This window comes from Cyprinodon tularosa, unplaced genomic scaffold (genome assembly GCF_016077235.1).
Source record: "Cyprinodon tularosa strain WSP-4 unplaced genomic scaffold, ASM1607723v1 ctg36, whole genome shotgun sequence".
NCBI lineage: Eukaryota > Metazoa > Chordata > Actinopteri > Cyprinodontiformes > Cyprinodontidae > Cyprinodon > Cyprinodon tularosa.
The window spans coordinates 1,663,982-1,685,000 of NW_024039074.1; the positions used below are offsets into that span (position 1 = coordinate 1,663,982).

The 21,019-nt window shown below is 38.2% G+C and overlaps 1 protein-coding gene across 4 annotated transcripts in view; it reads left to right on the forward strand.

Moving 5' to 3' along the window:
* The window catches only part of LOC119790277 (proline-rich protein 7), a 40,130-nt gene that overhangs the window by 4,321 nt on the left and 14,790 nt on the right, over nucleotides 1-21,019 (forward strand). For 2 of the 4 annotated variants that reach the window (XM_038295775.1, XM_038295772.1), the window contains exon 2: nucleotides 5,758-6,771. In XM_038295775.1, coding sequence (XP_038151703.1) covers nucleotides 6,453-6,771 — 319 coding nt within the window. In that variant the 5' untranslated portion in view covers nucleotides 5,758-6,452. The remainder of the gene's footprint in view (nucleotides 1-5,757; nucleotides 6,772-21,019) is intronic. The other 2 variants (XM_038295776.1, XM_038295774.1) reach the window with 1 other exon arrangement.

Here is a 21,019-nt window from a genome sequence, read left to right on the forward strand (position 1 = left end):
CGGAAAACTTTTAGCTTTCAAAACCTCCTGTTTTTGGAAACAGTCTGGAGAAGCAAGATTTGTTGCTGCACCGATTCCCTGGTTTTTATCTGTGTGATTTTAGGAACTTTATTAAAATAAGATTTAATAAATCAGTGTGATAGTACACACTATGATGATGCCCTTATCTTGACCTATTAGTTTTTTTATGGATCTTGTAAGAGCATTGTGAGCGAAAAATAAAACAGTATAGTGAAATAACCAGACTTCCCCAGCAGGAGGCAGACATTTTATTAGCAAAGCAATAAATAAACAATAAAAAAAAGAAAAAAAGAAATTAAAATAAAGTTTTTTTGTAGAAAGGTTTAGGTCAAGGAGGTTTCTTTAATGAGAAAAAAAACTTTATTACAAGTTACTCAAATCAGGAAAGAAGTTTAAGAAATCTGTAGAAGAAATCTTTATTTTTTATTGTCCATTCTCCTACTAAGGACCAAGACTTAGGCGGGGCATACAATGTGCAATGTTTTGCTCTTTTTCTGACGATTTTCCAGTCGTGCGAGAATTTCTACCTCATAGTTTGTTTGCGTTGTGTAGTATACAGAGAGAGCAATTAGCCTCTTGCCACCACCTTCCAATCAGGATTCGTAAGGTCTGGAGAAAATCAAAAGTGTTGGAAATCCAGTCGGCCCTCATGAGGTGTTCGTGAGCAAATCCTGCTGTTGAAGCAGAGCTACGAGTGTCTACGAGCCGATTTACCAGAACCTCACGCACTGCACATGTGCAAACAAGGGTGTTCTTCTTCCAGATTAATGAGAACAACGCCATCTCTCTGGTTTCTGGATGTACAGTGTGAGCAGGTAGATCGCATCAGAGCATCGGTCCGTACAGTGTGAAAACAGACATCGTCAGCTGTCAAATTTTTAAACCCTGTGGTTTCGTCGTACAGTTTGAGCTGTAGCTCAGAAAAACGATTGAAAATATAATTCATTGCATACCCAGGCTAAGTGGAGAACAGGATGTTTTGTTTTTGACTGTCTCAGTATTAAAACCTTTGAATCTAATTCAAAGCAGCCATTGTTGGCTCTCAGAGGCAGAGAAAGCAGCACTGTCCTAAAGAATCCTTACTTAAAACAAATAAAACTGAAAATCTATGCAATGGCAACAAACTTTGGCCCCGTCCACACGAAGACGAACCCTGGCCTAAACGCACAAATTTTTCACCAAACCAGCCTCTCATCCACACGAAGCCGGCGTTTCGGGGGTCTGTAAACAATCTTTTTTTTATTCAGCCTTCAGAGTGGGAAGATTTCGAAACGCAGTTTTCGCGTTTCCATCTTTACGCTCTAACCGCATATTTTTTTTTTTTTTTTTTTTTTTACACGCATGCATCATAGCGTCGCCTCTAAACATGCATGCGCGACACAGTATCACAACAACAATGGCGCCGTTGCTGCTAATGCTACTCAGCCTGCTGTCGGGCTTACAACAGAATCTTCTTCTGGAATATCTCCAGGAAGAACAGAGCAATATTGACGACATAGTTCAGCACCTGAATTTGACTTAACCACGAAAATGGACCCGCAGGGAAACCATGTATAAATATTAGTGCACATGCCCAACATTTCATCGCTTATTTTTGCTTTGGCACCACAGCGCCACTTACAGGCCTGGCATACATTTTGCAGCGTTTTCATGCATTCGTGTGGACGCTCACATTTATTTTACGACTCCGTCTAAGGCAAATGTTTTGGAAAATATCAGCGTTTCGTGTTCGTTTTGACTTCGTGTGGACGGGGCCTCTGTCATTAAAAACTGGCATACTGAGAACAAATGTTACTCAAGTCTCAATTTAAACAAAGAAGCGTTTTAAATGATCTAAGAAAACATCATGCTGTTCAAACAGGTTGTCAGCTTTAACTATGGAGACCAGCTTTAGCTCATTGGCTAGTAGGACAGTTAATTACTTTGGAGATTGACGGCAGTCTGACAGACTGACATTGTGAAAAGCTGTACAATTGATTGTGATTGCATATTTGCAAACTATTCTGTGGAGGCCAAAGAAAAAAAAAAAAAAAAAAAAAAACATCACCCTCCTCAGTGGGGGGGTGCAGTTTTTTAGCCATGTTTCCATGCAGCAAGATGTGTTTGCATGGAATATGCAGATGTGGGTTCTCAGGCTTCCTGCCTGAGCCCAAAATATAGATGCATGTAGCCTGGTTCACTGCATGCACAGTTGTTTATCCTGTGTTGCTTTCATAGACCGGTGATATTATCTCTCACCCTGTGGAGAAAGGTCCCTCTCCACCCATTATCCTGTATAGATCAAGCAGGTACAGTAAATGGATGGATGAATGAATGATCACTGCTTCCACATCACTTGTGATTCTTTCAAATTCTTCTTTTCTAATTATTCCATCTTCAACTTTTGATAAGGTGACTTCCTGTTTTCCCTTAGAATGGGAAAAACAAACATCCCATCAAAGGGAGAAAGATATGTACAGATTGTCATAATCCAGGAAAAGCAACACAGGATGAGTTTCTCTACAAAATAAACTTCTTCATTTGCAGTCATAAAAAATAAAAGTTTAAATGAGAAATGGTCTGCACTTCTGTAGAGCTTAGTGATTTTGCGATCTCACCACCAGCCACACAAAGTAAGATAGACAAAGATGTAAGGGATCAGTATTGAAATAAAATCCAACAAAAAGTTGCATCTATGATCACCAGGTGTCCATAACTATCAACATAAACTGTTTAAGGAAAACCCAAGTAGAGACATTTTGTCCTTCCATCACACATGTCTAATGTTTAAAAGTTTGACCAGGGCTCAAAAACGAGACCTGTGTGCTTATATCAGATCAGACTAATGTTGATTTTTTTTCTACAACAAACAGTCTTGGTGGATCTAATGGGAAAAATAATGCACATGTGGAAAAGCACCTCAAGCTCCCATTATTAAGTAGTGTAGAGGATATGTGCTTCTTGGGGCTGGAGGTTTCTATTTCAAAAAGGCGTTGTTCCTTATTCTTAATGCTTAAGTCGACCCTTCTCCTCTGATTCAATGTATTCAGGGTAAAGGATGGATTAAGGGAAAAAAAATTCCAAAAAATAATTTAAATGTTAAAGATGCTGATCTGTAAAAGCCAGATGATTTTAAAATGATTTTATATTCCAAGTACAAAAGTCCTAACATTGCAATCTAATATGACATGAAACACCCACTCATGAAACACCCTTTAAGTGCTTCTATATCTCAGACAAATCAGGTCCTCATTACTCCCTTGAGTTCACCTGAGATCCAGCAGATGAGGTTGGGGGGAAACAAGCCTGATATAAATAACCGGAGCACGCAGCGTAGCTGTGTTTTTCCTGTACATGTGTAGGTTTACGAGTGTAGAGCGCCGCGGGTTGCGTGGGAAACAAACAGAAGCCCTGTTCCACATCAGCACCTACAGATTGAAATACCAGCGGCTCTCCGGACTCAGGATGAGTCACAATTTTTTAAATTACAGTGGCACCGCGATGCAGGTCCACAGGGATTCTGCAGGGGTGGGTAATGACAAGAACACTTCCACTGCTGCTATAAATGCATGTGTAATACAGTCAGAGAGTCCAGCCCAGAGAGGGAAAAACACTTCAGTTGGATTGATACGGAGCTTCAGATTGAGGAAATGTCACGTTTTCAGCTTAACCCTGTACTCATCACTCCAATGATTCAACAAGCAATAGCGCACACTGATCATCTCTGCAGCTTCTTGCAACAATTTTATGTCTATTTCTCCACAACTGCTTTTAAAAAGATGATTTTACATCCGGCATCAGTACATTTAAGCAGGTATCTTTATAATAAAAAGTCATAGCATTGATACATTGGACAAAATGGAGTCAATATGATAAACATCTGCTGGAAAACCTTTATATTCATCTAAAGTAATAATTCCTACATCATAATCAACGGTACCTTTTCTAGAAAGTTCAACAGAACAGATTAAATCAAGAAATCTTTATAACAGTTTAAAAACAAAGATACATTAGATCAATTCACACCATTTAGACAATTCCTTAAAAAAAACAACAACACTCAAAGAGATTCAAGCAAGTGGAGTGATTACCCAAACAACCCGGTGGACCCAACAGAATCAGCGCAATCAAGATTTAGGCGCCAGAAACCATCATACATCTCAAGATGTTTAATTTAGATGCAAAGATTGGTCTGAGCTGACTGTGTTGAAAAAAATATATATATTATTGCCTTCATGGGGAAAATACTGATGCTTTAAGAGTATTTGAAGTGACAGGACAATGGGAACATATTTAGAAAGAAAATGAAAGCATTTGTTAAGCAAGAGCAGATTTAGATGATAAACAATGAGCAGAATTAGTAGAGTTTAGTATGAAGGGATTAGAATATTCCAAACTTTTTTTTTTCTAAACATCAGATTTAATGGTAAGATAACCAGAGAAACAGATGTCATGTATCCACATTAACAAAGCCTACAGGGCCTTATTTAGCTTTTGTCACATTATCACAACTTATATATTTATTATATATATTATTTATATACACTAATTGTTAATTTATTATAACTTACTTTATAAAAGCTGCACATTCTCCCACTTTTCTTTATGGAAAACAAATCTTGCCCCACGATATGAATGCCCTGTTCCATTGTAGCTTCATCTGCATGTTTATGGTTAGCTGCTAGGTGAACTACTTCCACAGGTTTAAGTCTTTAGTGTTATTAGAAACTTTTTAAGGGATTATCTTATATTTTACTTCATCTATCTTCCCGTCAACCCAGACCAACTACCTGCTGAAGGGAAAGTTGTCAGATCAGGAGGGCAGCCATATCTTTCAAGGTTTGCTGTTGCACTCAGCAACATTTTTAAGTGAGCCTTAGTTTTTATGCTTTACTTTGTTGTGTTTCTGGCTTTTCATGATCCTGTGCATTCCCACATTACCGAGTGTTTTCTGAATGCATTATTGTTTGGTGTTACTTATAGTTATCATCATAAAGGGAGGAAAAGAGAAATATCTCTTTTCTGTTTGTTAAAATGAATGCTTACAGTTTTATAAACACAGCGACTGTGAATATCTGTGTTTTGGCAGTGTGCCTTTTTAAACAAGATTTTTTTAGAGAGATAAACATCTGCTGAATCCTTGCCAGCAACCACACACCGACATGAAGAGATTTGTGTAAATATATCTGAACAAATGTTGATGCAGACGACTCCACAGAAGGTCAGCTCTGGACAGATGGAGGTCCGCAGCCTCGTTACAGTCTGTCTGTTTGGGGTTGTTGACATTAAAGTAAAGAAAGAAGTCTGTGCATCAGTGTAGAGAAACAGACCTGACATATAAGGATGTGTTGTCGTTTCTTAGAATCACTTTTTTGATTTTTGACTGCAATATCAGTTTATCCACCCTTAGTCTTGCAGCCTGAACAGATCCATTACAATACAACAGACTCAGGAACAAAAAAAAAAACAATAAAAAAGGAATAAACACAGAAACTTCTTGCTTCAAGGTGGCTGTGCCACCCTTGTTGTTGGAATTAATATATTTTTTGAGACCTAAAAAGCAGTTCCTGATAAATGAATTTAGCATGTAGGTTTCCCACCATCACCTTCACTATGAATATTTTATCTGCAGCTCAGGTTGGCAGCTAAGATCCATAAACGCTCAGCCTCTGCGCTGTTTTTACTCCTCGCTGTGTCAGAAATGTTGTCTGTGTTTGTCCTGGTGACGGTTTGCTCTCCTTGTGTTTCTCTTCGCAGAGCAGTGGGAGAACAAGGAGTCCTGTTGGGATCTAAGGGGCAGAAATTCAGCCTCCCGACGGCGTGCAGGGACCCCCGAAGGGACCAGCTGTTTGGTTGCGTGCGGATGAAGCCCTCACTTCTGTGGATTCTGGTGCTTCTGATTGGATGTCACCTCCGTTCGACCGTCCAAAGATCACAGTCCTGAAAGGACGCAGTTTTTTTTTCTCCAACAGGAAAATGTTTTTAGTCGTGTGAAACCTGTGGGGCTCCATGGGGGCTTTAAGTGGATGTTGGAGGATGAAAACCCGGATTTTGTCCAATTCTTTGGAGAAGCAGAGCGGATTTATGAGAAAATAAAAATAAGAATCTGCTGTAAACAAAGCAATACTCTGAAAAAACACATTTTTTAACCCTTGCTATCCATCACAGAGTTTTGCTTCTATGTTTAACAATACTTTGACTTATTTTGGATGTTAAACATGTGACGTTCAGTGTGTGCTTCTCTCTATAGAAAGCTCTATTAACTTGGAAGAGGACAGTCTTTTAATTCCACCCAATCACAGCTTTCATTACCGTGAAGATTTTTTGTTTTCTTTCTCTAGATGTTTTTAGATCCATCAACTGTATAAGAAACATTTTTCATTCCCTAAAAAAAAAAAAAAAGAAAATTTGTTCCTTGAGGGAAGAAGCCGGTGCTTTTTTCCATCACCGCCATGGTGATGTCACAGGGAACCTACACCTTTCTGGCCTGTTTCGCTGGCTTCTGGTTGGTCTGGGCCCTCATCACCATGCTGTGCTGCTTCTGCAGCTTTCTGCAGCGCCGCCTGAAGAGACGCCAAGAGGACCGGCTCAGAGAACAGTGTCTGCGGACGGTGGAGATGGCGCCGCTCGAAACCCAGCCCACCGGATATCCGCCAGGACCTCCAGCGCCGCAGCCCCATCCGCAGATCTGCCCTCCTCAGACTCTGGCGCCGCCCGTCGCTGTACCGGTTCCTCATCCAATGCCACAAGCAACCTGGGTCAGCATGCCAGGTAATGTACCAAAGAGTTAGCAGTGAGGCTGTTCAGAGCCTGAGTGTTTTTTTTTTTCAAACTGTTTGCCCCTTTTTCCACCAAACAAAAAAGGTCCCAGAGCAAGAACTTCGGTTTGTGTCTGGAGCATTTCAATCAGTTTGGATCTAAATGGATCAGACTGTAGTAGTTCTGTGCTTACTGCTTGTTTTACCTTCATATATCTCAATCTGCAGCAACTTGACCGCAGCCTCATGTGTTTTATAGCAAGCTCTGTCCCCACTTTTAAATAACATGAGTCATTAAAAAACCTAAAGTTCCTCTTTAGACTCATCTGATTTCAGTTTCATCTTATGTGCCAAATAATCATATTTAAAAGATGTTAGTAGCTGAGTACGGTTTGAAATTCGCCCAGACAAGGAGACAACAGCCAAGCAATCAAATACGTCAAGAGGGCCTCACAAAAGGAAAATAAACAAACAACTAAAACAATGAAAAAAAAAAAGAGCGCCAAAAAACGCTTTTTGCTATCATCATAAAGTCTGTGTTTAGTCATCACAGCTCGAGGAAAGAAGCAATGTCTCTGCTTTTATTTGCTCAACAGAAGCAGGGAACTCAAAGAGGACCTGGTAGGATGCAAATAATAGTGGCTTAAATCTGGGAGCAAAGGACTCCTCCAGGACTTATAAATCCTCACCAATAATCCACCGGGCAGAGCGGACCGCTCGCTTTAAAAGTTTCCTAACTTTAGCAGAAAGGTTTCTAAACCGCACTGTGGTAGAGTTTATCAGATGGCTTTCTCTTGCACAGTGGTAGAAATTGAACAAATTCTGCTTTTATTACTAATAAAATCTTTCAGTTTATTCAGAAAGAAATGTCCTTGGTAAGACTTTTAGAATTTGAACATCAGTGCGATTATTTCTAACACCAATTAAAAATTTTTGTGAGGCTTTCAGAACCAATTGATTTTCGTTACTTTAAAACATCACATTTTACGCCTGAGTTCGGTAACAAGAACAAAATACAGCCGCGGGGCAAACCAATAGCCTGATAAATCAGACTAAATGTGAGATTAAGAGTGTAATTTAGTCTGGCCTGGAATGAGACATGGGAAGATTGTTGATGAGAATAACCTTTTATTTTTCAAACCGCTATCTGTGCCTATTGGCCAACGCTCTGACCAATGAGCGCAACTTACTGTGACGTAGTAAGCACGACAGAAAACTGGTGAGGGAGTGTAAACAAACCTGCCAGCCTGTCGGTAAAACGGCGAATACGTCCTTCTTAAAAATGAATGAGTGTAGAGCCCCCTCCTGCTCACGTTCCAATGAAAACCTCAAGTCTAATCCTTCCAAAACTGATTCCATAGCCGAGTCAAAAATCGCCATCGGAGCCAGCGGTCCTTCACACACGACTATGCCGAGAGGGGGCCACTGTAGACGGGCTGCGGTTAGCCCTGGATGCCATTAGCCACGGAGGTCCGCAGGTTGCCGTGGTCCTCTCAACTTCGGAAACAGTTTTTTTAATTATGCATTAAATCGGTAAATGGACCATATAGTGACACTTTAAAGTATAATATTCTTGTCTCAAATGATCTTAAAATGTACTTAACAGAAGCAATAGAAAAGAACTTTTAACTTTCAGTGGAGCGCTCCATTGAAAGCTGCTGCTGCCATCTTCCTTGTTGTGTTTTATCCAGCTTTGCGCAGCTTTGTCGTCACGCCCTCAAAACCCCGCCCGCTTTACATCCAAAAATTCAAAACACATCTCTGCGTTTTGATTGGCCCTTCAGTTCTAGGGGCTGGGGCAGGGGTCTGCAACCTTTCATATCCAAAGAGCCGTTTTGCCCAGAGTCTGACCAAGTAAAAGTTGTTTAGAGCCGCAAAATATACCATGACTTTTTCTAGAAAACCTTTTTTTTTTTATCTTGTATAGGAAATTAGTTGTTGCCATCTCAAACAAACAACAATTCATGTATTTTTAATGTTAAAACATAATTTCAAGCTAATTCATAAAAAAATGTCTCTTAAAACATATTTCTGGTTCTTTTAATCTCATTCTTTTCCATCTTATAAAAAACGCTAAAGCTATTGATACCGGTATATATTATAGTAAATTATTTAGCTCTTTATATACATTTTAGCTACTATTAAGAGCCGCTGGAGAGGGTCCAAAGAGCCATATGTGGCTCTGGAGCCACAGGTTGCAGACCCCTGGGCTGGGGCATTGATCAAGCCTAGACCAAAATCGCAGGCAAAAATTATTTTGGCCACTTGGGGGTGGGGCATGTTTACTAGCCTAGCGAACCAACCCTTACAGTGAGTTAATCTGAGAAGCAACTGTTAACATTAAGCCTTTAAAGTCTCGGGTAAAAAAATCCATTTCCAAACAACAAAGCATTTGCAGTTTATAAGCCTCACAGGACCAAGCAATTTAGAAGCAGAGCCATAATCAATAAGAGGCATTCTTGAGGTTTTCCCTCATCTAAATGTTTGTTAACAGGATTCATGTGCCAGGTGCTGATAATCATTTAAACATGTAACATGCGTCTTCTTAAGCACTGGAAGATGGTTGACGTTTTAAAGTTGGAGCAGTGTTAAAAATGTCTGTTTAAGCAGGGCCAAGCTGCCTTTTTTTCCTGGACAGGACTCTGTTGAAACCTCCTCAGAAACAATAAAAACACTTTTTTTCTCCACAATAAGACGTCTACAGAATCCTTTTCCGAATGAGCAATAAAAGCTGTTCAAGTTATCCAGAACAGACTCTTCTCATTCCTAGGATTCCAGGAGGAAATGGTATTCAGCTCTTGCTGCACTGTTTGTGGATTGTTATGTTTGAAATGTCCCTCAATCCCATCTTCATAGGCCTGCCTAGCAGCTCTAAGAGTGTCTGCTCTGCTTATATTCACCATAACATCACAAATATTAAAGACTATTGGGCTCCTTAAGCTTCATGTTCACATCTACATTAAACCCTGGTGTCTGACTTGCTTTTTGTTAAAATTTTGTTGGACAAGAGCTATTGCAAAAATGTTTTATATTCAGGACCAGCCTCACAGTATTAAACTAAATAATCAGATTGAAAAACATACCAGTGTGTTGGGCAGAGGATCTACTGTTTGATCACAAATCCTTACAAATCAGAAAAAACTCTACTTTCTGAACTCAGGGTTCCTACAGCATAGGGCAAGTTAAATTCAAGACTTTTTAATGCCACTTGAAATAAAAATTTAAGACCAAATTCACAAGAAACACAAGAAAAACCCTCTTCTGACAACTTAACCCAAAGGTTTATTTTAACATAAACCACTGCACTAATGTTTCAAATTTTGAAAAACTTCCCATACAGGAAGAAAGCTAAAAACACACAAATGACAGATATATTTTAACAATTATTTAACTGAATTCACAAACTTTGTTTTAGAAGGTAACAAAACAAATCAGTTTTAAAGCCACAACATAACCAGTGCTAAGTCTTTTTTCTTTGTATCGTTTTCTTAGTATGTTTGATTTGGTGATAAGTGGAGGCGTTGCAGAGACAAGGGTGGAACAAAACTGAGCAACACCGGCCGTTTCTCGGTAACTCGATTTTGACGCTTTGTGTTTCGAGCTTTGCATGTGACTCCCCTGCCTTAATTCCCATTGTTCTGAGCTTGAATGACTTCTTGCACAAAATACACTGTGTCTCATGTATGTTCCCTGGTTTTAGCCATGGAGAAAACTCTTGGCTGGAGCCAATTTTCGTTACATTTACACTTGCTCATATTTTCCAGACAAAAATTTAATGGTGCATTTCCCAAATGTCCCGGCCGCAACAACGCTATTATTGGTTCCGCTATTGTGACGGAACCAATAATGGCGAGCCATTTCTTTTTTATAAAATTTTTTTATTTTTTTTTTTATAAAAAAAAAAAAAAGAAATTGTCAACTTTAACATTTTATTTAGATTACAAAAATAAATCGTAATTAAAATAATCCTATTTATGATGTTTTAAAAATTAAGACCTACGAAAGACTGATTTAAGACATTTTAATACCAATTAAGGCCTTAGTTTTATTTTGAAGAATTCAATGCCTTTTAAGACTTTTTAAGGACCTGCGGGAACCCTGGAACTATAAACCGCTGTTTTTCCCATGCTTTGAACCATGCGGCTTACCATACAAAGGTGCGGCTTTTCTGTGAACCTTTCCTTATCACCAGGGGGCGGAATTCAAAGCTAGAAATTAAAGAGGAGGCTTATTTTCATTTATGCAAGCACGTGCTAGCAGCAGGCACGACAGAGAATAAGGCCATTTCTCAATGTGCGTACTTTTGCATTCTTTTGCTTGTGAAACGTCATCAGCCTCAGCCCGAGCACCGTTTCAATTCATAAAAACACAAGACGGAGAACAGACAAAGTCGCCCCTCTACCTTTACCAAGCATGATTCAGAACAGACTTGTCTGTTCTTGAGATTGACAGCTGTCCCAGCATGCACTGCGGGAAGAGCATTAACTTAAAAGTTCTCTTTTCTGTAGCCTTTGTTCTATAAAAGTATGTTTTAAGATAATTTGAGGTGAGAACATGCTTTTTTTAGCTTCACTATATGGACCATGTACTGATTTTCTACGCAATTAAAAAAAGGTTTAGATGTTGAGAAAACCATGGCAACCAACAGACCTTCGAGGCTTATCCCAGCCAAGGCTAATGTTAGCCCATCTGCAGCAGCCCTCTCCCGACATAGCCGTGTGTGAAGTACCACCGGCTATGATGGTACATTTGACAAAATGTTTAGATGATTTTTCCAGCACTAAATTAAAAAAGTCAGAAATTATCTAGAGACTTAATAACAGGAGGTGAAATTCAGATCCAGACAAGCTTTGAATGAGATGATGTCACCAGTACGCTTCTATTCCTATTGACTCGTATTTATTCTGCATGCTCCCATATTTATTATGCAAATCCAAGTCAATCTTGGTCGAGGCCACACAGTAAGAGAAGAACGATGAAATTGGTCACAGGTTTGTGAAGGATGCTCAGTCTGGGCGAGTCAATGCAGACACACTTCTTTGCAGCCATGTTTAACCATTTTGGACAACTTCTTCTCTTATTTAGACAGCCTCATTTAGGACCTGTGGAGCATCTCCTGCTGCTCTTCTGCCAAAACTCTTATATAAGCTCTTCTGCCAGATGATGCTCAAAAAGCAGGGGTCTGCAACCTGCGGCTCCAGAGCTGCATGTGGCTCTACAGATCCTCTTCAATGCCTCTTAATAGTAGCTAAAAATGATATAAAGAACTAAGTAATGCATTATAATAACAAATGCCACACTAAGAAGCTTTAGTGTTTTTTAAAAAGAATAGTGGGTTTGAATTTACACAATAGAATGAGATTAAAAAGAAAAACAGAAATATGTTTTTACCATTTTCATTGTCATTTTTTACATCATTGTAAAGCGGAATCATGGATTCAGTCATTTTACAAGACATTTTTAGATTTTCCTTATTTTAAAAGCTTTTAGAAGGCAACAGATTTCCTATGACAGACATTTATATATATAAAAGAAAATGTTTTGTTTTATTAAAAAGTAATGTAATATTTTGTGGTTTTAAAAGATGTACAGTATACTTAGATGGACTCAGGGCAAAATGTATTTTTGGATATGAAAGGTTGCAGATGCCCCTGTCATAGAGGATAAATGATTAAATCATCTTCTATACCCCTATATTTACATTACTGACAATAATATTTATATTTTTCTTTCATCATTACATGTTAAGAGAGGCAAAGTCACATTTATTAAGCAGTTACTGCTAAGATTTTTCACCTGATTGATGATATTCCTGCTGCTGGGTTTCACACGTTTCTCCGCTGTGGATCATACAAAATCCTGGAAACAAATCCCTCTTTTCATCCATCTTTATTGGATCTTTATGTGGTACATCACAAGCAGCCGCTGCATTTCTACTGACTGATGTAGGTTGTAGCATTTTCTAAATATCTGACACCGTCAGATTTTATTACAGGTCTTCTAAAAATGGTCATCCTTGAACCTGCCTCACAGAGCGATGGAAGAAATTAAGAGCAACAACCACAGATTTTGCAATAATCAATGTCTTTTATCTGTGTTGCAAAAAAACCCAAACAAATAGTATAGCCAGCATTTAAAAGCCTTTTAAAGCTTTATCATATAACAAATTTAACATACTGATTTTTAGGGTCATAAGGCTAAAAAAACTAAAAATTTCAAGGGGCTTGGATACTTTTGCGATACCTTTAAGCCATGGGCTACAGAGGCTGAGCAGTAACAGAACAGCAACATACTCAATATAGAGAACCTCCATCCTCTCAGCTGTGCCAGCCCGCCTCAGTCCAAAATAAGATCACCTCCTGAAGAACCAAACTCTTTTTGTTGCACAAACTTTCATCCTAAAGCAGGCTTTTTAATCAAAATGTATTCATGAGATGTGCCCACCTTCCTCTCAGAGATGAAAAAAACTGCTTCTTAGGAATTCACATTTCAGGTTGGAAAAAAAGCTTCTCCAAACAGTCTGAGTTGGAAAGAATACAGAAACAGGGAGGAAATTAAGATGCATAAGAGAGAAAATATAATAACTGAACATCTAATTTGCAGCAATAAAAAAGAAAAGGTGAAACATGATTTTTTTTAATTAATTTTGTGTCAGCATTCTGTAAGAATATGTCTTAAATATTATCTACAGATGAATAAAGGGTCATCTACAGATTAAAACAAGGTAGTAAACAAATAAAAGAACATTTTGTGATCCTAAATTTCTGCATGATGCTAACAAAACAAGGAGATGAAAGATGAGACACTTAAAAAAAACTCCTGTCAGAGATGCGTAATGAGCAGAGACTCACAAAGAGGATAAAACAAAAGACTGGAGTCTTGCTCACAAGGCAGACTGATGAAGAGCTGCAGTAACCAGGCAGCAGCAGGAATAAAGCAGCACAATTCAGATGTGGAGAACGTGAATAAAAAGGAGCTGTGGAGATGCTGTGATCTAAAACGTTTTAGGAGGAAGGGGAAAATCTGCAGCTCTGAGGAAATTAGGCTTCTTGTTCCTCTGCAGATCATTTCAGCAAAATTGTTTGACGCACCAGCTAGCAGGTTTAAACAGAAAATGAACATATTAAGATAAGTTAATATATCATTGTTATCGTCCAGGAGGAGAAGACAGAAGCCATTGATCTCCCAACACTGACACTACTACGTTTATTAGACTATAGAGTCATTGAACATGCACAAGAAAGGGAAATGATAGGAATAGAAATTAAGAGGAAAAAAAAATGTGATTAAAAACTAGAAGTTTTAAAAGGGAGCAGCTGCTGCCGGAAAATGGTTCACAGACTAACTTCCTTCCTTTAGCCTATTATAGAAGTTCATTATTGGTAAATTAATATGAGGAGGAAGAAGTAGCTCAGTAATAGAAGAGTGTGAATAACTCATTGGTTGCTATGGTGATTTCCTCACTTTCTGTGGAACAGCAACGAGGGGAGCCCTCAGCACCACTCTTCAAGTTTCATTTGAATTTACTTTGTTTAAAAAGTTTTTGTTTTATAAACATATAAGAAAGTAAATAAAAACAGCGAGGTATGCAAATAGAAATAATAAATTGATCATTTCACATTTTAAAGGATACATTAATCCAGTCACAGCCCATCACAGCCTCACAATTGCTATTCAGTCTTCCCAGCATTTTCTCACAAGCTGCATTTTCAAGTCATTCTCTCTTTCAATGTTTTGAGTCTGTGGTTCTTTCCATAATGTTAAAATAAAACAGGCACAGGTAACATATTTACCTTTGGCTTCCCTACCATATCACCCAGTTCCAGAAATGATAAAATCCCATGTTCCCCAAATCCCTGCATCCTAAATCTCTTTCCTATATTATTTTGAGACTTTTGGGTGATATGCTTTTAACTCATGGGCAAACATACTATTTTGATGCTTTACTAAGTAAAGACGGTAGCAGTAAGACACTGTCAGGTTTTTCACCTGGTGAAAATTTGTTTTTATCTTTCAAACAATCTCTTAGTTCTAAAAGTCACCACATTCCCAATTTAAACTCTTCTCTTAAATCATTTTATGATAATGTCTCTTTTAAAGTATCCATATACTTTCCTTCAGCTATTGAGACTAATAATTTGCCTTTTTGATTTTAGGATTGTTCCACAGGGATGCATACCTCTAAAGATAAATGAGAGTATGTATTTTGTGAACCACTTGTCGTACCATTTTTGAGAATTTTTAATTGGAGGTTATCCCTTTTATTCCCTTTATTGTCCATCTTTTGATTTAGTATCTCAATAGGAGTGAACGGAGAGGTGAAGTTAAAACCCAGTCTAAATCGGATTTAGTTTCTGACCTAGGCTTACAGATCTTAGACATTTCAAATTACAGGTGCTGGTCATAAAATTAGAATATCATGAAAAAGTAGATTGATTTCAGTAATTCCATTTAAAAAGTGAAACTTGTATATTATATTCATACATTACACACAAACTCATATATTTCAGATGTTTATTTTGTTTAATTTTGATGATTACAAATGACAACAAATGAAAATCTCAAATTCATCATATCAGAAAATTAGAATATTACTGAAGACCAATAAAAACAAAGGATTTATAGAAATGTTGGCCAACTGAAAAGTATGAACATGAAAAGTATGAGCATGTACAGCACTCAGTATTTAGTTGGGCCTCCTTTGGCCTGTATTACTGCAGCAATGCGGCGTGGCATGGAGTCGATCAGTCTGTGGCACTGCTCAGGTGTTATGATAGCCCAGGTTGCTCTAATAGTGGCTTTTAGCTCTTCTGAATTGTTGGGTCTGGTGTATTGCATCTTCTTCTTCACAATACCCCATAGATTTTCTATGGGGTTAAGGTCAGGAGAGTTTGCTGGCCAATTAAGAACAGGGATACCATGGTCCTTCAACCAGGTACTGGTAGCTTTGGCACTGTGTGCAGGTGCCAAGTCCTGTTGGAAAATGAAATCTGCATCTCCAAAAAGTTGGTCAGCTGCAGGAAGCATGAAGTGCTCTAAAACTTCCTGGTATGTGGCTGCGTTGACCCTGGACCTCAGAAAACACAATGGACCAACACCAGCAGATGACATGGCACCCAAACCATCACTGACTGTGGAAACTTTACACTGGACTTCAAGCAACATGGATGAAGTGCCTCTCTTCTTTTCCTCCAGACTCTGGGACCTTGATTTCCAAAGGAAATGCAAAATTTACTTTCATCAGAGAACATGACTTTGGACCACTCACCAGCAGTCCAGTCCTGTTTCTCTTTAGCCCAGGCAAGACGCTTCTGACGCTGTCTGTGGTTCAAGAGTGGCTTGACACAAGGAATGCGACAGCAGAAACCCATGTCTTTCATACGTCTGTGTGTGGTGGTTCTTGAAGCACTCACTCCAGCTGCAGTCCACTCTTTGTGAATCTCCCCCACATTTTTGAATGGGTTTTGTTTCACAATCCTCTCCAGGGTGCGGTTATCTCTCTTGCTTGTACACTTTTTTCGACCACATCTTTTCCTTCCCTTCGCCTCTCTATTAATGTGCTTGGACACTGAGCTCTGTGAACAGCCAGCCTCTTTAGCGATGACCTTTTGTGTCTTGCCCTCCTTGTGCAAGGTGTCGATCGTCGTCTTTTGGACAACTGTCAAGTCAGCAGTCTTCCCCATGATTGTGTAGCCTATAGAACTAGACTGAAAGACCATTTAAAGGCTTTTGCAGGTGGTTTGAGTTAATTAGCTGATTAGAGTGTGGCACCAGGGGCCATCAATTTTGAACCTTTTCACAATATTCTAATTTTCTGATATGATGAATTTGAGATTTTCATTTGTTGTCATTTGTAATCATCAAAATTAAACAAAATAAACATCTGAAATATATGAGTTTGTATGTAATGTATGAATATAATATACAAGTTTCACTTTTTAAATGGAATTACTGAAATCAATCAACTTTTTCATGATATTCTAATTTTATGACCAGCAACTGTAAATGTTGCTGTGTTTTGTTAGGTAAGGCAAACCCACCTTTTTTGTTGGAATACAGATTGGCACCATAACAGTATAATAGCTGATCAAAGAAGCCATGACCCTCTTTATTGTATTTATTTTGCCCCAGTTCTCCAAATTAGAATTAATATTAATAAGCTAATTTTTCTATAGTATTTTACCATAATTACATTAATATCCAGATTAAGTGCCATTCCTAAATATTTCATTCCCTTTTATAACAATTTAGAATGAACAGAATATAATACATTTGAATTACAGTTTAGTAACAGGCATTGCCTCTGATTTATGCCAATTAATTTTGTAACCTGACAGTTTAGAGAAGTCATCAATCACTTCTAACAGTGTTGTGATCGAGGTTCTTGACATAGCACCAAAATATCATGTGCATGCATAAATAGTTTGTGTTCCCTTCCCCACCCGTTCATACTAATTTTGGCATATTCCCTTATTTTAATATTCAATGGTTTCAAAAAAATATTGAACAAAAGCCGACAAAGATGACAACCCTAACATATAAACCTGAAGATGCTAAAAATTAGGAAAACATTCCATTAGGGAAAACGGCAACCATTGGACCAGAATACAGTTTAGTGACCCACCATCATATTTGCTACCATGGGATTTGTGTTTTTTCCATTTTCCATAAAATATGCAATAATCTCTGCATATTGTCAGCTGAAGACTGAAGCGTAATAAAGCCCACCTGGTCATTATGAACAATCGGCAGCAACCCTGTCTCCAATCTTGTCACTAAAGTTTTTGAAAATATTTTGCAATTAATATTTATCAGACTCATTGGACGGTAATTAACAGGATCTGTTGGATCTTTTCCCTCCTTTGGTGAGAGAGTAATTAGAGCCTGATTGAAGATTTAAGGGAGTGCGCCACATTCAAAGGCTTATTGATTCACATCAGTTAGAATTGGTGCAAATATTTCTCCAAATTTGTGATAGTGTTTGGCTATAAAGCCATCTATACCAGGCGGTTTTCCTGTTTTCATTTCACCCTCAGTTATGGGTGCCTGCAATCTACAGTTTCATTCCTGAGAAATTTGGGGTATTTTTAATTAGTCAAAAAAGTTTTGCAATTCTTCTGTAGTAGCTGCATTTTTAGATGTATAAAGATCCTTTGGAAAACTGTTAATATCGGAACATGATATCAGTGTGTCTTCTTTAATTGCTACGAGCACATTTTTAGTCATCGAGCCTAAGTCTTCCTGTTTTTTCGCTATTCTCAAAAAAAACTGGTTCTTAGTGAAATGTGCATACTTCGGGGGGGGGGGGGGGGGGATTGATAGTAAATTTCATAAAGGTAAATTCTCATCATAGTTTTCTTCCAATTTTTCAAATGTGTTGATCTCTTTTTCAATAATCCCAATTTATTTATTTTTTTACCCTCTATTAGTTTCATTGTGGTATAACTCAAACGTTTAACCCTAATGTAAACCTTGTGAGCATCCCACATTGTGGCTGATCTGTCTGTAGACCCAAAATTTACATTAAAAAAAGTGTTGTAAATTGTTCATCCTGCAAAATACTGAACTTTAGTCTCCATCTCCTTGTTTCACCTTGTAAGTTTGTATGCAACTCTACAGGGGCATGGTCTGTTAGGGTCATTATGTCTATTACACAGTCAACCTCTAAATTAACACCCATACCAGATATCTAAAAAAAAAAACAATGCATGAATAACTTTTGTAGGCATATGAATAAAATTTATATTCCATTTGCAAAGGGTGTGTTAGTCTCCGAAGATCCACCAACCCAATTTCTTATTTAAAGAAGACTGTTGCTGATTTAGTTTTACTACTAGAGCTGACACTCATTTCGCTTCTGTCTCTATGATCATCTGAAACATGATTACAGTCTCCTCCATGCATAATGTGGCCTTCAAAATTGCCCAGCATGTTATAGAATAAAAAATATCTGTTTTTTTTTCCTACTTGGGACCTATACATTTCCTGGATACATATTTTTCACCACTCTATGTCTTTAAACTCTGGTATTAAGAAATAATTAAGTTTATTTATTAGAGTCATAACCCCTTTGCTTTTCTTGGAAACATAATCGTGATAGACTTTCCCAACCCTCCCCTTTTTAAATTTTTAAGGCTTCAGTTTCATATTTGAAATTATTTTATTACCACTAAAGGAAATGTTTATACAACTAATGATATACAAATTTCTTTGAGCATTTTTTATAGATGAACATTCCGATTTTTTGCCCATATGCAACCTTTATCTGATCTTTTAATGGCAGTCTTAATTACAATGATCCGATTTTCTCAAATGCGACCCAGTCCACTTGGCTACTTAGACAACTTTATTGTCGTTTTGTATACACTTTGTGTTTACAAAAACTGTTGCAGAAATTTTTTTGTACAGCTTTCAGACAGTAAATGAGCAGCAGAGCAATGAAATTAACATTTCCTTTTCATAAAGTGCAGCAGTGATCAAATGTAAACCGTTTGTTCAGCAGTGTTATGGCAGTATGGGAAAAAAACTGTTGCAGAATCTGCTGGACCTGCTGCTAAACTTCTGAGGGGAAAGTGAAAGAAGACTAGATGCACTCCACCACTACCATCCATGTTTACGTCTGTAAATACAGAGCACGTTCGCTCGTGACGTCATTGCGTCCTCTGCTGTACATGCGGGACAAGTTGCGTGAATGCAGTTCACACAGGAGATCAAATAGAAGTTGCATATATTTGGAAATGTGAACAACTGTGCAAAAGAATTGTAGTTCACAAAAAAAGAAAAAAAAAAATCAGAATTGAGCATTAAGGCCTGCAGTGTGAACGTAGCCTCTGACAAATCAAATCAGGACGAACAATGAGGCTGAAACTTGATCCAAAAGATTCTCGCACCACTAGAAAAATTGGCCGAGAAGGCCAAAAAAAAAAAAAAAAAAAACACGGTGCATGCCTGGCTGAAATGACACTGGGTTTGTTAAAGCGGATGTATGATGGCATCTTCACCTCTCATCTCCACTACTATCAATAAATATGTATGCATGTTCAAAATAATCTAAACTTAATCAGCCGTGCGTAATCCATCCTGAAATGTTCAGGTAAGATTACTTTAATGGCTCTTACTTCCATGATTAAGGAGGTGAGGAGAACGGGGCTATAGTAATAGAGGACAGACGGCTGAATGAGTTTAGTACCACAACAAGGTCGGATGCGTTTCAACACTGGAACCCTCATCTGGCTCTGAATAGGTTTCAGGAACTGCTGCAGGCCCCCGTATCACTAATTGAAAGACCTTTAGCCACTCTGAGAAAACAAGATTTCACTTCTAAAACTTTTTTTAAAAAGCTTTTGTCTCTTATATAAATCCTTCAGCCTCAAGCAGCAGAACCTTCTAGTTTCCAAACATAATTGTCCATGCCCTTCCATTATTGGAGATATAACAGACTTGGAGACTCTTTATTTCTAGCATTTAAGAGAAAAACGGATGAAATCTTTTAGTGAAAGGATATAATTTGGGTGAGCATAGCTCTCTAGGATGACGCAGATACGTTCACACCCACCTGCTGTCTAATCTGACCAGAATATGATAATGCGCTGTCGAAGTCATTCTGTAGCTTCCCTTTAAATTTTTGAACCATTTTGGAAACTGTGAAGCTTTCTGCTTTGTGGCTGAAACTCCAGCCCCAGAACTTCTCCAAGGTCTGAAAAACACCTTTGAGCTGTACGTAGCACTCTTAGCTGCAGTTTCCTGCATTTTTAAAGCAAAGTTATGCTTGTTGGCTTCTTTTTAGAGACAACACAAGAGGAGAAGGATTTACAGCACGTCTACAACTCTTTAGAGATTTATCTTAATTAGATTGGTGGAGGGACTTACGTTCTTCACAGCTTCAGCAGTGCTGATGGAATAATTAGACTGAAACTTGGTTAGCTGTTCAGTCTATTACCGTACCTAAATATAAACCTAAAACTAATCAGCTTTCTTTTGCAGCTTTTAGATGGATAATAACTAGAAAAGTTTCCTTGCTGTTAAAGAACGCTATTTTAATACAGCAGAAAGGTGAGAATAAGACTAGCTAAAAAGGTTTCTTCATCTGACCAGAGTAAAGCCATCATTGTCCCTGTGGAAACAAACATCCACCTTGATGCTGGAGCTGCTGATCTCCATGCAGTTAATGTTTCTTTCAAGCCACGCTGGCAGCTGCTTGTATTGTTTGGCAGCAGCGCGTTCGACATGAGAAACAATAAAGCTCAGCTCCTGTAGGTGTC